General features: G+C 34.8%; 1 protein-coding gene across 1 annotated transcript in view; it reads right to left on the bottom strand.

The window, feature by feature from the left end:
- Positions 1-3269: 3269 nt before the first annotated feature.
- The window catches only part of LOC121369724 (protein O-mannosyl-transferase TMTC2-like), an 88482-nt gene continuing 77553 nt past the window's right edge, over positions 3270-14198 (bottom strand). The window contains exons 11-13 of the mRNA XM_041494777.1: positions 8445-8559; positions 7605-7668; positions 3270-6164 (exon numbers count right to left, since the gene is read on the bottom strand). Coding sequence (XP_041350711.1) covers positions 5976-6164; positions 7605-7668; positions 8445-8559 — 368 coding nt within the window. The 3' untranslated portion in view covers positions 3270-5975. The remainder of the gene's footprint in view (positions 6165-7604; positions 7669-8444; positions 8560-14198) is intronic.

Raw genomic sequence — 14198 nt, 5'->3', positions numbered from 1 at the left:
TTTATATACCAACAACACATAATCGAAATAATGCAAACAGTACGTCTACAAGTTTAAAATGGTATATTTTATTATAAAATGTTAATAAAGAAATCAAACAAAGAAGAAACACACACACACACACACACACACACACACACTTCCCCGACTATGATGTTTAATACATTTACAAACATTATCTAAGATATCAAGAATATGTTGACTTTCAAAAATATAATTCCTTCTTCATCACTGCAAATAATACAAATTTCCCCATTCTCAATAATACACCATTCTACATTCTCAAAAGTATTATTACCCCAACCCTACCCAATATTGAAAGAGCAGAGTGTGTGCTATCCTGTCCATAGTAAAATGCTTATAAAAGATCTCTTACTGCTGTTGCTATGGGTAACCTATGTAATGGCAGCAGATTTCCTCTAATTATCACAGGTTCACCTTCACTGCGTTACTTCCCACTTACACCACTTCACAACTGATATACAAAAGGCTGTGATATGTGCTGTCCTGTCTAAAGTGTATAAGATATCTTTTGCTGCAATTGGCAACTGTTCTCTCTCTGCCTCTCTCTCTCTCTCCCACCCTCTCTCTCTCTCTCTCTCTCTCTCTCTCTCCCACCTTCCCTCTCTTCTCTCTCTTCCTCTCCCTCCTCTTTCTCTCTCTACCATCTTCCCTCTCTCTTTCTCTCTCTTCCTCTCCCTCCCTCCCCCCTCCCTCTCCTCTCTCACACTCTCTCACACACACACACACACACACACACACACACACACACACACACACACACACACACACACACACACTCTTTAACAGACCAAAATGTGTAGAGGTGGCCAACAAACATTTCAGTTTTGCCCACAAAGTTGCATAACGACCATGACATTACGTTTGAACCTTAATTGTAAACAAGCACTATAACTTTAAAAACAAGTAACTACATCTTCCTTTTAAAGGATAGTGGAACACAAAAAAACAAAGTAATACCTTAAATATATGACATGATGACATAGTAAAATATATTATGCAAATTTACATTACATTGTTATATTAATTCTTATTAATGGCCATTAAAAATTGAATAACAATCATGATATTCCACAATGATGAGCAATGGATTCAAATCACAACCTCTTCTGACATAATTTCTTTTTTAAAACAACAAACAAAGCAGTCATCTATCATTACACAGAACAACAGTAACTAAAAATGTGTGAATAAACTATATGTATGGAATGCAAGAACACATGTCAAAGACATTAAAACAGATAAAACAAGACAAGCAAAACATGGATTGAAATTAAATAAATGTCATCATCCTGTATGTATATGATAGGCCTGTCCACACTAATATTACACAGCTATTTTGTTATTTGTTTCTGTAAATCTGACCCAAGTATAAATTTGCTAGATATAGTCGAGATATGACTATGATTTCCATAGTAACAAAAAGGTAGCTGCAAATGCACAATATTTACAAATTAACACAACTGTTTATACATTTTGTTTAACATTCTCCTTATCTTAAAATTTGTATTTGTATTAGTATAAAATATATATTTTTTAAATTTAAAAACTGTATAAAGTGAAACCCCTCTAAACCGGACACCCTTGGGACCAAGTAAAATGTCCAGTTATAAAGAGGTATCCGCTTTAGAGCGGTTAAATTCTTTACTGCTTTTTGAAAAAGGACCGTAGAAAATACACGGTTTTGAGGGAATTCCAGTTACCAGAGGGTCTGGTTTTGAGAGGTTGCATTACTACCCATTATATTTGAAAGAAACTTATTTTTAGAAACATTGTTGTATCCATCAAGTGTTACTTCACAATTTGATAGTTCACAACATATATACACACACCATTTCATCAGACTACCAACTGCCAGCACAAAGTTGGCCAACTTTCTGCTGTCACGACTTCAACGACAGTCCAGTTGCTAGTCTGGGCACTCTTCCAACTAATCTTGTCGTATAACCCATCAGTTGTTAATCTGAGTGCACCCATCTTATGTCAGGAGTTGGGGAAATTACAACACAACCGTCGAGTTGGCCAACTTCGTCGTAGCAGTTTATAAGTCACATTAAACCCAGACTTTTATGGGTCTATATAAACAGAACTACAAGCCAATCCTATTATTTCAATTAAAAGTGCAGATAATGAGTTAGGATTTTTTAATAAACTGTTTTCAATATTCAACTGACAAGCACTAAATATTTGTAAAATAATATTGCAAATAATCAACTGAACAATGATATGAGATCATATCCATAACTATATATATTTATGTACACTGTGTATCACTGACCCTGTAGCAACTAAATAAATGTAATATATTTATTACAAAAATATGTTGTTTCTAAAACAACAAAAAGCCTCTAAAGTAACAAATGTTAACATAGCAACACATAACAGTAACTTTGGTAACACTGTGACAGTGTTTGTACACTGTTAGCAAACACATGTACATGAGAGACATACATGTATACACATATATCACACATTTATACACACATACACCACATAATTGAAGTACCGGTAATGTACACATACAATACCACTCTAAAGTCACACACGTTCAATATCACTTTAAGTGATACAAATGTATATTACAACAATAAGGTCATATTTATATGTACAATACACTACACTGACATAATATATACACATAATAAAAGATGTAAGTCATATATTATATATATATATATATATATATATATATATAATGTGTATGTATAATATAACATTGGTCATACACATGTAAACATAACATCTGATATGATATGTCTGGTAAGGACAATGTATGTTATCCAAGAAGAAATTTTCATGTAGTGTTATATTTCAAGGAACTATCCTAAGTTTGCTGTCATTAATGTTTCCCATTAATAGACACTTTTTTAATAACAAAAATAATATATTAATAATGTTTTTGTCTAGAAAATCGCTGTCTAAATATTTAAATATCCAATGAACTTTTTGTTTTGGTCATTATAATGTTTGTAGTAGCTCAACTTTCAATTTACTTAAGCATTCAGACCAACAAAACTGTATATATATATTGTGTCGTATATACAAAATAATTTGGATGAAAAATCCAATTTGAGGTATAAGGACAAACAGAAACACATCATGAGATACTGTTATTCAAAACAAGAAAATAAATGTATTTAATATGTAATTTTACTTGTTAAAACGACTGGTATATCAAAGGTTGTGGTATGTGCTATCCTGTCTGTGGGATAGAGCATATAACGGATCCCTTGCTACTAATGAAAACATGTAGCGGGTTCCCTCTATAAGTTTATATGTCAAAATTACTGAATGTTTCACATCCAAAAGCCAATGATTAATAAATCAATGTGCTCTAGTGGTATTGTTAAACAAAACAAACTTTAGTTTTTAGTTATTAAAAAGACTCTGTTTGTAGGAAACATGCTGCCAAAAAAGCAAACTTTAGGACAGTATATTTAATATAACACACTGTTAAAGGTCAATGTTATATAAAACTTGAAACTTACAGTTTTTAAATTAGAATATGTATTCCTATACATCTATTTCTATACAGTTTTGTTGGTCTGAATGCTTAATAGAAGCTCAAGATGGTTCTGGTTTGACCATTTGACATGAGCTTGATTTTAATGCTATGCCTTTCTTTTTATGTTTTGGTAAATACGTTTTAGAAATTCATTCTACATGTATTCAGTTATCAGAAAGTTGGGTCATTCAAATGTTATAACTATTCATGGATACACACAATTAATTGTCTTAAGATTTTTAACAACTTGGTTTGCAAATGCTAGTCAAATTTGTAAGTAATTATGTGTTCAGAAATAAATTTTTGAAGACAAGATATCAAGAAATGGATATTTCAAGCAAGAAAAAAGGTTTAGCAAGAAATGCTTTACTTAAATGGACCAAGTGGCTATACGTTTTTAAAATATATCAATTCTGAATGTAATATATACCCAGCTGAACAAATTAAAAAACAAAACAAAATATAACATAACAATAAAATTACTGAAGTTATTTTATACATCAAACTGGATCGAATTACTAACAAGTCTACCGTAATTTATTCTATCTACAACTTAAACAATACATACTAACATCCTGGAATGTTTAATTGTAAACCAACATTTAAATTATTTTGTCATTAAATATCCTTTAACAAGTATAGCTTTGAACATAATATTATTATAACTAAGATACCGAATATCCTGATTAAGAGTTAGACATATTTGAATGGCACCTTCGCCCACACGTTTTCAGCATGCTATGGTGGATATGTTGAACAGGGGTGGGAATTGGTGAACTGTAAAAAAAAAAAGAGGAAATCTAGAGGGGTCCCGGAAATTCTTGAAATCCTAGGTTAAAATCTGTGCCATTAGACACATTTTGGAGGAAAGGACGATTAAAATGCGAGGAAACACAATGTTCCATTAGAGGAAAACAGCTGATCCGAGGAGAATTCCCACCCCTGGTTGAAAGAGAAGGGTCAGTTTTATTTTTATTTCAAATACAGTACTATGTGTAAGAAGATTTTTGAAGAAACATCAACTTAACTTGCTTAATTTTCTTTTTGTCGGGAGTATATTTATACAAATATAATATATACACTTTATTTATAAAATGATATTGTTCACAACCTCCATATGTGTCAGGGTTTTCATATCACCTGACAGTGACAAAGATATTGCATCACACTTTGTTTTATTATAAAAAATATATATATTCTGGGACTAAATTCACCAAGTAAGTTACTGAGAAAAAGTAACATAAATAAGCTGTAACAACCATGTCACAGTACATTTTATTAGATAGTGGTAAAACAACAATTTTCATAAATAAGGTTAAAAATTGACATTATTTCAAACAAAGTTCACAAACATGTATATGCCATATACATACAAGAAAGAACATTATCATAAGCCATCTACGGAAACTCTACAACCTGTAACTTCACCACCCACCCCAAATCACAAGTATTAGGACACTTTTTAACTACATCTTATAAAAATATAGCATTATTTACTTGTCACTTTTTCAACATCAAAGTTAAAAAGGTAAAAATAAACTTCGCCAATTCTGTTCAAATAAAATTAATTCATTGGACATCAGTTTTATTTATATTATGTATTTATCTAGTATTTTAAGTTATATATTCCTGAAACCAATCCTATGTAAAAAAAAAATGTTGTTTTAGTTTGACCAAATGCAATTTAAGAAGCACGTCCATTTGTAACTCTTGTTTAGATGGTCTGTTGGATGGTGCATATAAGCGATCCCTTACTACTAATGGAATAATGTAGCAGGTTTCCTCTCTAAGATGGTATATCAGAATTACTAAATGTTTAACATTCAACAGCCAATGATTAATAAATCAATGTGTTCTAGTGGTTTCGTTAAACAAAACAAACTTTGTTTAAATGATGTGACATCGAGTCATGTTTGGTAAAGTTTGTGATGTTATGCCAAGTTGTATGCCAAATAATACCTCAAATACATAATATATATATATATATATTAAATTTTAACCACTTCTATCTTGTAGTATTCTTGGATGTTGAATATTTCCTGGACTCTATTAGGTTCCTCAGTTATTGATGATTGGTTTTTGTCATGCTGTCAACATATAATATATATGTTATATCCAGTGAAACCCCTCTAAACCGGACAGCCTTGGGACCAATAAAAATGTCCGGTTTTAAGAGGGATCCAGTTTAGAGAGGTTAAGTTCTGTCCTGGTTTTTAAAAAGGGACTCTGTAAAACGTCCGGTTTTGAGGGAATTCCAGTTTACAGAGGGACCGGTCTTCAGTGGTTTCACTGTATATTAAAACTTTAACCACTTCTATCTTGTATTCTTTTTGGATGTAAAATATTTTCTGGATCCTTTTAGGTTTGTCAGTTTCTGTAGATTGGTTTTTGTCATATTGTCATCATATAATATATAATATATATTGTATATATTAAACTTTAACCACTTCTATCTTGTATTCTTCTTGGATGTTGAATATTTCCTGGACCCTATTAGGTTTCTCAGTTTCTGAAGATTGGTTTTCGTCATGTTGTCATCAGGCTTCAAGCGAAGAGCTTCCAGATAGCTCGTCTCAGCTTCTTCCAGTTTGTTGTTCATGTGCAGCATGGCTCCCAGGTTCATGTGGGCAGAGGACAACTGAAACAAGAAATCAATTTATTACACACTTGTTGGTGAGAACATCATTAGTTTTTTTTTGATAACACACACCAATAATACACGTGTATTGTCAAATTAAAAATATAAACTAGCTGCTCCTAGATACTCCAGTTGCTACAGCCATACCATTCAATGAAACAAGCACAATCAAATCCACTCATTTCCACTTGTTCGATTTGTTTTCAAACTATTTGTTTTAAGATGAATGATATCCAACAGCCACTCATGTAGTGTTATCTATCTACTATCCATGTAGGCATGGACAAAAGAAATATTTGGAAGATCTGTGATGAAGAGGGCATGTTAAAACTTGGTATACATAATGTGTAACTGTGTGGCCTCAGTGGCGCAGTGATTAAGCCATTGAACTACTGGCTGGTAGGTACAGGGTTCGCAGCCCTGTACCGGCTCCAACCCAGAGCGAGTTCTTAACGACTCAATGGATAGGTGTAAGGCCAGTACACCCTCTTCTCTCTCAATAACCACTAACCAACTAACAACTAACCCACTGTCCTGGACAGACAACCCAGATAGCTGAGGTGTATGCCCAGGACAGTGTGCTTGAACCTTAATTGGATATAAGCACGAAAAAAAATAAAAATAATAATTTGGAAACATACTATGTGGCAGATGTCTTATGGAGCAGGGATGTTAAAACTTAGTATACATCATTTGTAACTGTAGAAACATACTATGTGGCAGATGTCTGATGGAGCAGGGATGTTAAAACTTAGTATACATCATTTGTATCTGTGTAGAAACATACTGTCTGCTTCCTGTCTTTGACGGGGCGGGACATAGCCCAGTGGTAAAGCATTCGCTTGATGCACGGTCGGTCTAGGATCGATCCCTGTCGGTGGGCACACTGGACTATTTCTCGTTCCAGCCAGTGCTTCACAACTGATGTAACAAAGGCTGTGGTATGTACTATCCTGGGATGGTGCATATAAAAGATCCCTTGCTGCTAATCGAAAAGAGTAGCCCATGAAGTGGCAGCAGTGGGTTTCTTCTCTCAATATCTGTGTGGTCCTTAACCATATGCCTGACACCATATAACCGTAAATAAAATGTGTTGAGTGCATTGTTAAATAAAACATTTCCTTCTTCCTTCTTGTCTTTGACAATCTATAGCATATGACAGGTTTTATGGGAGTCGGACTTAACAGAAACATGAATTTTTAGTTATATGAAATAATGCTCTTGGTCTGTATATATGTTAACCTGATACATGCAACTTTCTCTCACCAATGTCAGTTTTGCATAAGTGACATTCTATGTTTTTCTCTCAATATTATACCATCTGCAGTTTCTATAGGAAGTCTGGCATTACCAGTTCTAAATTTACACAGTATAATGGCATTCCATATTAATAATTTCACCAAGTAGCAGTAATCAACAGACATATAAGAGTGGACGTACCTCTGGTTTCAGTTTGACAGCTTGTCTGTACAGACCTTCTGCCCCACCGTTGTCACCTTCTTGTCTACAATTATAAGATACACAGCTTAACCTAATATACAGCTTTATAAGAAATAGTTTGTCTTATGCACAACCAACACTTTAATACATCCCATCCCAAAAAGTTAGCAATTTAGGATCAACATGATCTATTTTTAAAATTGCAACTGCAATGAGATCGATTTTGTTCTTGTTCAATTTATGATACTGACATTTGTAGGTGGTTTGGCAGAGGCATATGTGTATGGAAATCAGTTATAAATAATGTGTAAGTTAATCGCAAAATGGTGGCAATAGCTGGAAATATTTACACTGCTTAATATCCTGGAGCAGTGGTCTGAAGCAATTTATTGATTTACGTGAACTATTGTATATATGCATTGATGCACAGCAAATAAAATAACCAAATGCTACATTTTCTCACTGTTAATACTGGGCATGTCTGTCTGTTGTTGATGAAGTACTTAGCCTGGATATGTGTTTCATAAGTACAGAGTTTCAGCAGAAAATATTTAAAAGTTAAAAAAACAAAAAAATATATATAAATTAAGTGACAAGATTATGAAATATAGCCTAAGTTAATGATATTGAATCCTGTGTTGGGAAATGGAACTGGAACATGTCGGAACTGGCACCCAAGACAGATGTGTACTACAGCAGCTTCCTCTGAATATACACATTAAATTAATTCCATGTGCTTGTGGCATTACAAAATGCCCATTATGTATCATAAGTGCAAAAAATCTATTCAGAATGAGTTTCCACTGCTGCATTTAAAATATGGTAAGCCATTCTATTTACCTAAATGCATTAGCAGCATTGAAGAGCAGCTCAAAATCTGGTTTGGATTTAGCAAGAGCTAACTTGAACATGTGCAGAGATTCCTTGTGGCGCCCGGCCTCTGCATAGAACTGTGCTGTAAACAATGAAAATATTCAACCATCAGCAATTTGTTTCACAATAGACGTACAGTGGAACCTCTCAAGACCGGACCCTCTGTAAACCAGAATTCCCTCAAAACCGGACGTTTTTAAAAACCAATACAGAACTTAACATCTCTAAAGAGGATCTCTCTTAATACCGGACATTTTTATTGGTATCACGGGTGTCCAGTTTAGAGGGGTTTCACTGTATCAGACTTTTGTTTTGGAAATATTACTCCTCAGTATCAAGGAGAAAACAAAAGGACTGGAAAAGAATCACACCCAGTGTTCTTGCTGGTCCATTTTAGGGGATGCTGTTTTCCCCTATTCATGTTTTGCTGTCCCTTTCACGTTCTGCCACCCCTTTATTTTTCTGCACACCTCTTTATTTTTCTGCGCCTCTCTTTATTTTACCCCTGCGTGTGCTGTAACCTCACCGTGGTGCAGGGGTGTAACATTCTCTTTGAGAATGGCCAATACAGCACAAATTGAAATTTTGAGTAAAAGTCAGTATCTATCTGTGATATTTGTATTTTTGCACAGTTCTTTACAGTTTTTATTTAAATCTTGAATTTTTATATTAACGTTGATCATCACCGTATATTTTTGCATTACCATAGTTTGACACCCAATAGCCGATGTATTTTTCGTGCTGGGGTGTCGTTAAACATTCATTCATTCATTCACTCTTTATTTTACTGCGCACCACCTCTCTTTATTTTTCTGCACCCCTCTTTATTTTACTGCACTCTACCCCGCTTTATTTTTCTGTGCCCCTCTTTATTTTTTCTAAATGTAATAAGATGTCTTGAGTGATACTGATTTGTAACATACTTATAGGATATTAAACGAGCTTCTATTTCGTATCATGTTTATGTCCCGAGTGAAATAATTTTTCCATTGTCACTCGCTTTAGCGATTGACAATGAAAATTATTTCATGTGGGACATAAACATGATATGAAATGGTAGCGAGTTTACTATCCTATTTATTACCCATAATCGATCTTAATTTATATCACTCATCTCATTTCACTGACGTTTCTGTAAGGTTGTAGTGCGCTAATTGCTGACGTCATCGTGTGACGTCAAAAGTGTTACGTCCCTCTTGGCATTCTAGTGGGATGTATCACTTTGATATGTATCAAGATATTTGTAATCATATGGGTAATAAATATACAATTTGTTGTATAATGTCCATTTGATTAAGAAAACAATTTAGCCTAATAAAATTTAATTTAAGAAACTAATTTCAAAGCAGGGGTGCAGTGTCTTACACCCTTCCCCAAAAGGGCGGGATGTAGCTCAGTGTTACAGCACTCGCCTGATGCGCGATCGATGTAGGATCGATTCCTGTCGGTGGGCCCATTGGGCTATTTCTCTCATGAAGTGGCGATAGCGGGTTTCCTCTCTCAATATCTGTGTGGTCCTTAACCATATGTCCGACGCCATATAACCGTAAATAAAATGTGTTGAGTTTGTCGTTAAATAAAACATTTCCTTTCTTCCTTTCCTCCAAGGTTAAAGTTTTGCCCTAAAACAGTAATGTGTGCACTATGATATATGTCGTATGCTACTTAGGGCTTCAATTAGCAGCCTGCAAAAAGTGAACAGCAGTCCAAAGAAAGAAAGAAATGCTTTATTTAACAATGCACTCAACACATTTTATTTAGGGTAATATGGCGTCAGACATATGGTTAAGGACCACACAGATTTTGAGAGGAAACCCGCTGTTGCCACTGAATGGGCTACTCCTGTGGACCTAGTAGGTGAATAAAAGAAAATCTTCTAAAACCATACAACAATTGCTGTTAATTTTTCCAAGAGACCGCTATTTAGCTTGTGATTCGTTATATTTAAGTCAATAATGCTTTTATAGTGGCAGGTTTTCACTACAGTATAAGAAAGAGTTGAAACACTCCACTCCACCCCGCCACTCTACCCTGCCCCATAAACCAAACAATTTATGAGATATGAGATAAATATTTAAAACATCAATTCTTGTTACATTTATGGTGCTGATATTGTGGGTGTTTTGGCACAGGTACACACATGTATGTGTGTGCTGATATAGTTAACATAGGTTGACACAAAGTTGGAAAGATGATTTATGGGAGAAAAATCATCTAATTCGATTTTTGTTTTGTGTGGGAAGTATATGTACATGGTAGACACCAAACACCAGGAGCTAAAAATATACTGACATGTAATTCAACAATCCTTTCCTTTACATTTCTTTGCAAGGTTTACTGGTAATTTTCATCCATTTAGATTTCCCGCTGCTATTAACAATGAAGCAATTTTTTTTTCAATGTTCACTGCCTGTCATTTACATATATTAAAAGTTTGCAAGTCATGTTTAGATAGGTTATACGTTTTGCCTGCAGCACCCTTTGTACATGTTGATACACATCAACAAGAAAACTCCATTATAAATCATTCTTAAGCAATTGATTTTGAATACAAGTCTCCCATTACACTGGGATAATTAACAGACGGATATCAAAGGTACCCGATTTCAGTGCAATGAATGCAGTGTCACAAGAACAGTGATGAAAAAAACTTTGCTTTAGTCATAAAATAATGTTTAATTTAAGTTACTACAGTGAATTTTTTTTTTTTTTTTTTTTTTTTAAATCCTGTATCCAATTTTACAAAACATCCAGGCCGAATTTACAATGCCTGTTTTTCTTAAACGCAGGGATTTAAAAGCATTGTAAATGTACAAATGTATGTAGTTACATGTAAGACATAGAAAGACTGTAAATTCATCCTCCCAAGTTTACATTTACTATCGTAGGCATTAGTGGTGTTGGAAGTGGTGGGCAAGGTAAGTGCTGCCTCCATAAAACCACTAACAACTAACCCACTGTCGTGGACAGACAGCCCAGATGGCTGAGGTGTGTGCCCAGGACAGCGTGCTTGAACCGTAATTGGATAGAAGCATGAAAATAAGTTGAAATGCCTCCCTAAATTTAGAAGATTATGTATTGCTCCCTCTTTCAAATTTGAAATATAAATCAGCATATAATTATCCCCTCCCCAGTTGCATTAGCCGAGTGCTTTACCACTGGGATATGTCCCCTCCTCTCCCCATCTCTCCCTGACCTTAATGAAATCAAATACCATAATAGTCAACTGGTCTTACAATTCAAGAGGGGTGGGACATAGTCCAGTGGAAAAGCACCTGCGTGATGCATGGTCAGGCTAGGATCAATCCCTGTCAGTGGGCCCATTAGGTTATTTCTCATTCCAGCCACACTACCACAACTGATATATCAAAGGTCTGTGCGATGGTGCATATAAAACATCCCTTGCTATTAATGGAGAAATATATCGTGTTTCCTTTACAAGATTATGTCAAAATCACCCAATGTTTGACATCCAATAGCTGATGAAAGATACATCAATGTGCTCTAGTGATGTCATTAAAAACAAAACAAACTTTATTTACTCTAAGATTACCAGTATGTCAAAATTACCAGATGTGTGACATCCAATAGCGATACTAAATAAATGAATGTGCTCTAGTGTTGTTGTTAAACAAAACAAACTTTAACTTTACAATTCATGAACGTGCGACCAACAAGGCAATATTATTAGAGCATATAAAGTCATCTCTGTCTTTATGAAGCTTTATAAAACGGGAGCAGGATGTAGCCCAGTGGTAAAGCGCTCGCTTGATGCGCGGTCGGTCTAGGATCGATCCCCATCGGTGGACCCATTGGGCTATTTCTCATTCCAGCCAGTGCTCCACAACTGGTGTAACAAAGGCTGTGGTATGTACTATCCTGTCTGTGGGATGGTGCATATAAAAGATCCCTTGCTGCTAATCGAAAAGAGTAGCTCATGAAGTGGCAACAGTGGGTTTCCTCTCTTTAATATCTTTGTGGTCCTTAACCATATGTCTGACGCCATATAACCGTAAATTAAATATGTCGAGTGTTTTGTTAAATAAAACATTTACTTCCTTTACAAAACAGTCAAAGGAACAGGTAGATAGCTGTGACCGTGCATATCATTTCACTCTGTGAAGTAATAAACACATGTCCACAATACAGCTGTATAAATTATTTAGGGATTGTGTTATTTGTTTAAGATTTATGACGTTATAAACAGACAGCTATACACAAGATGCAGGGCATGGAGAGGCAAGTCACACATATGTTTGTGCATCTTTATAACCCCATAAATCAAAAAGACGTAACAAGTAATTCCTGTAATTAAATTTTAAAATACATTTTGTGCATGACATACACGTACATACTTACATTCTCTTTCTTTTTCAACTCCATTAATTTTAATGTGCACAATACAAATTAAAACAACAAATAAAATTAGCATGCGCTCTACTTCCTCAGACATTAAGACGTTCTTTTATTGCCGTGATGGATGTGATATCACTACAAGGTATTTTTATTGCCATCATGGGCAATGATATTGTGATTATCAAGAAAGTTTGGTTTCTTTGTTCAACCGACTGCACTAAATCTTGCCCACGTATTTATCAAGAAAAAGAAACTTTGTTTTGTTTAATGACACCACTAGAGTACATTGATTTATTAATCATTGGCTATTGAATGTCAAACATGTGGTCATTTTGACACAGTCATAGAGATGAAACCCGCTAATTTTTTAGAATAGTAGCAAGGGATCTTTTATATGCACCATCCCACAGACAGGATAGCACATATCATGGCCTTTGATATACCAGTTGTGGTGCACTGGCTAGAGTGAGAAATAGCCCAATAGGCCGACTGATGGGGATTGATTCTAGACCGACTGCGCATCAAGCGAGTGTTTTCCCCACTGGGCTATGTCCTGCCACAGTTTATCCAGAAAGACATATAATCTCATTATGTATGACTAAAAATAAAACCAATATTTAATTATTATTATGGCATGAAAAATGTACATGTGTATGGATTGGGGTAATGTTCATTTGAGATAGTATGCATTATTAAGCATATTATTTAGCCTGGTAGTATTAACAACTATTCAATTTGGTAAATGCTTCAGACATATTTCCCCTGACTCTCATATTTTTGTTTGATCTTATCACTGATAAATATCAGTGCTTTGGGGCCTACAAAGTACATCAAGTAGGTTTTCTAGTTATAATACAATTGATGGACTACTTTCAAGTAGTTTCTAAAGACCATATTACATGGAACATAATTAAATATGGATTCAGATGTTATTCCTGGCTTGATGCAAGATGATGCTTTCTGGAAGATTGATGTTTTACTCTAGGGACAAACATCTATATGACAGACAAGAAAATGAAATATTTCTAAAGAGAAAGACATCATTTATTAACTATATCAAGGTTCTTGAAATAGCTTTCTTTCATCTTTGGAGTAATCAATAACTAGTATATCTTTAAAGTTGTAGCTGTACCTTCCATGAGTTTATCCATCATCATTAAAATGTATATCAAAGGCCATGGTATGTGCTGTTTTGTCTGTGGGAATAAGCATATAAAATATCTCTTGCTGCTAATCTACAAAAGGGGCAGGACATAGCCCAGTGGTAAAGCACTCGCCTGCTACACGGTTGGTCTGGGATCGATCCCCGTCAGTGGGCCCATTCGGCTATTTCTCATTCCAGCCAGTGCACCACGACTGGTTATC

This window comes from Gigantopelta aegis, chromosome 4 (genome assembly GCF_016097555.1).
Source record: "Gigantopelta aegis isolate Gae_Host chromosome 4, Gae_host_genome, whole genome shotgun sequence".
NCBI classification, from domain to species: domain Eukaryota; kingdom Metazoa; phylum Mollusca; class Gastropoda; order Neomphalida; family Peltospiridae; genus Gigantopelta; species Gigantopelta aegis.
Note: the sequence above shows the minus strand (reverse complement) of the source record. Positions and strands in the feature narration are given on the sequence as shown.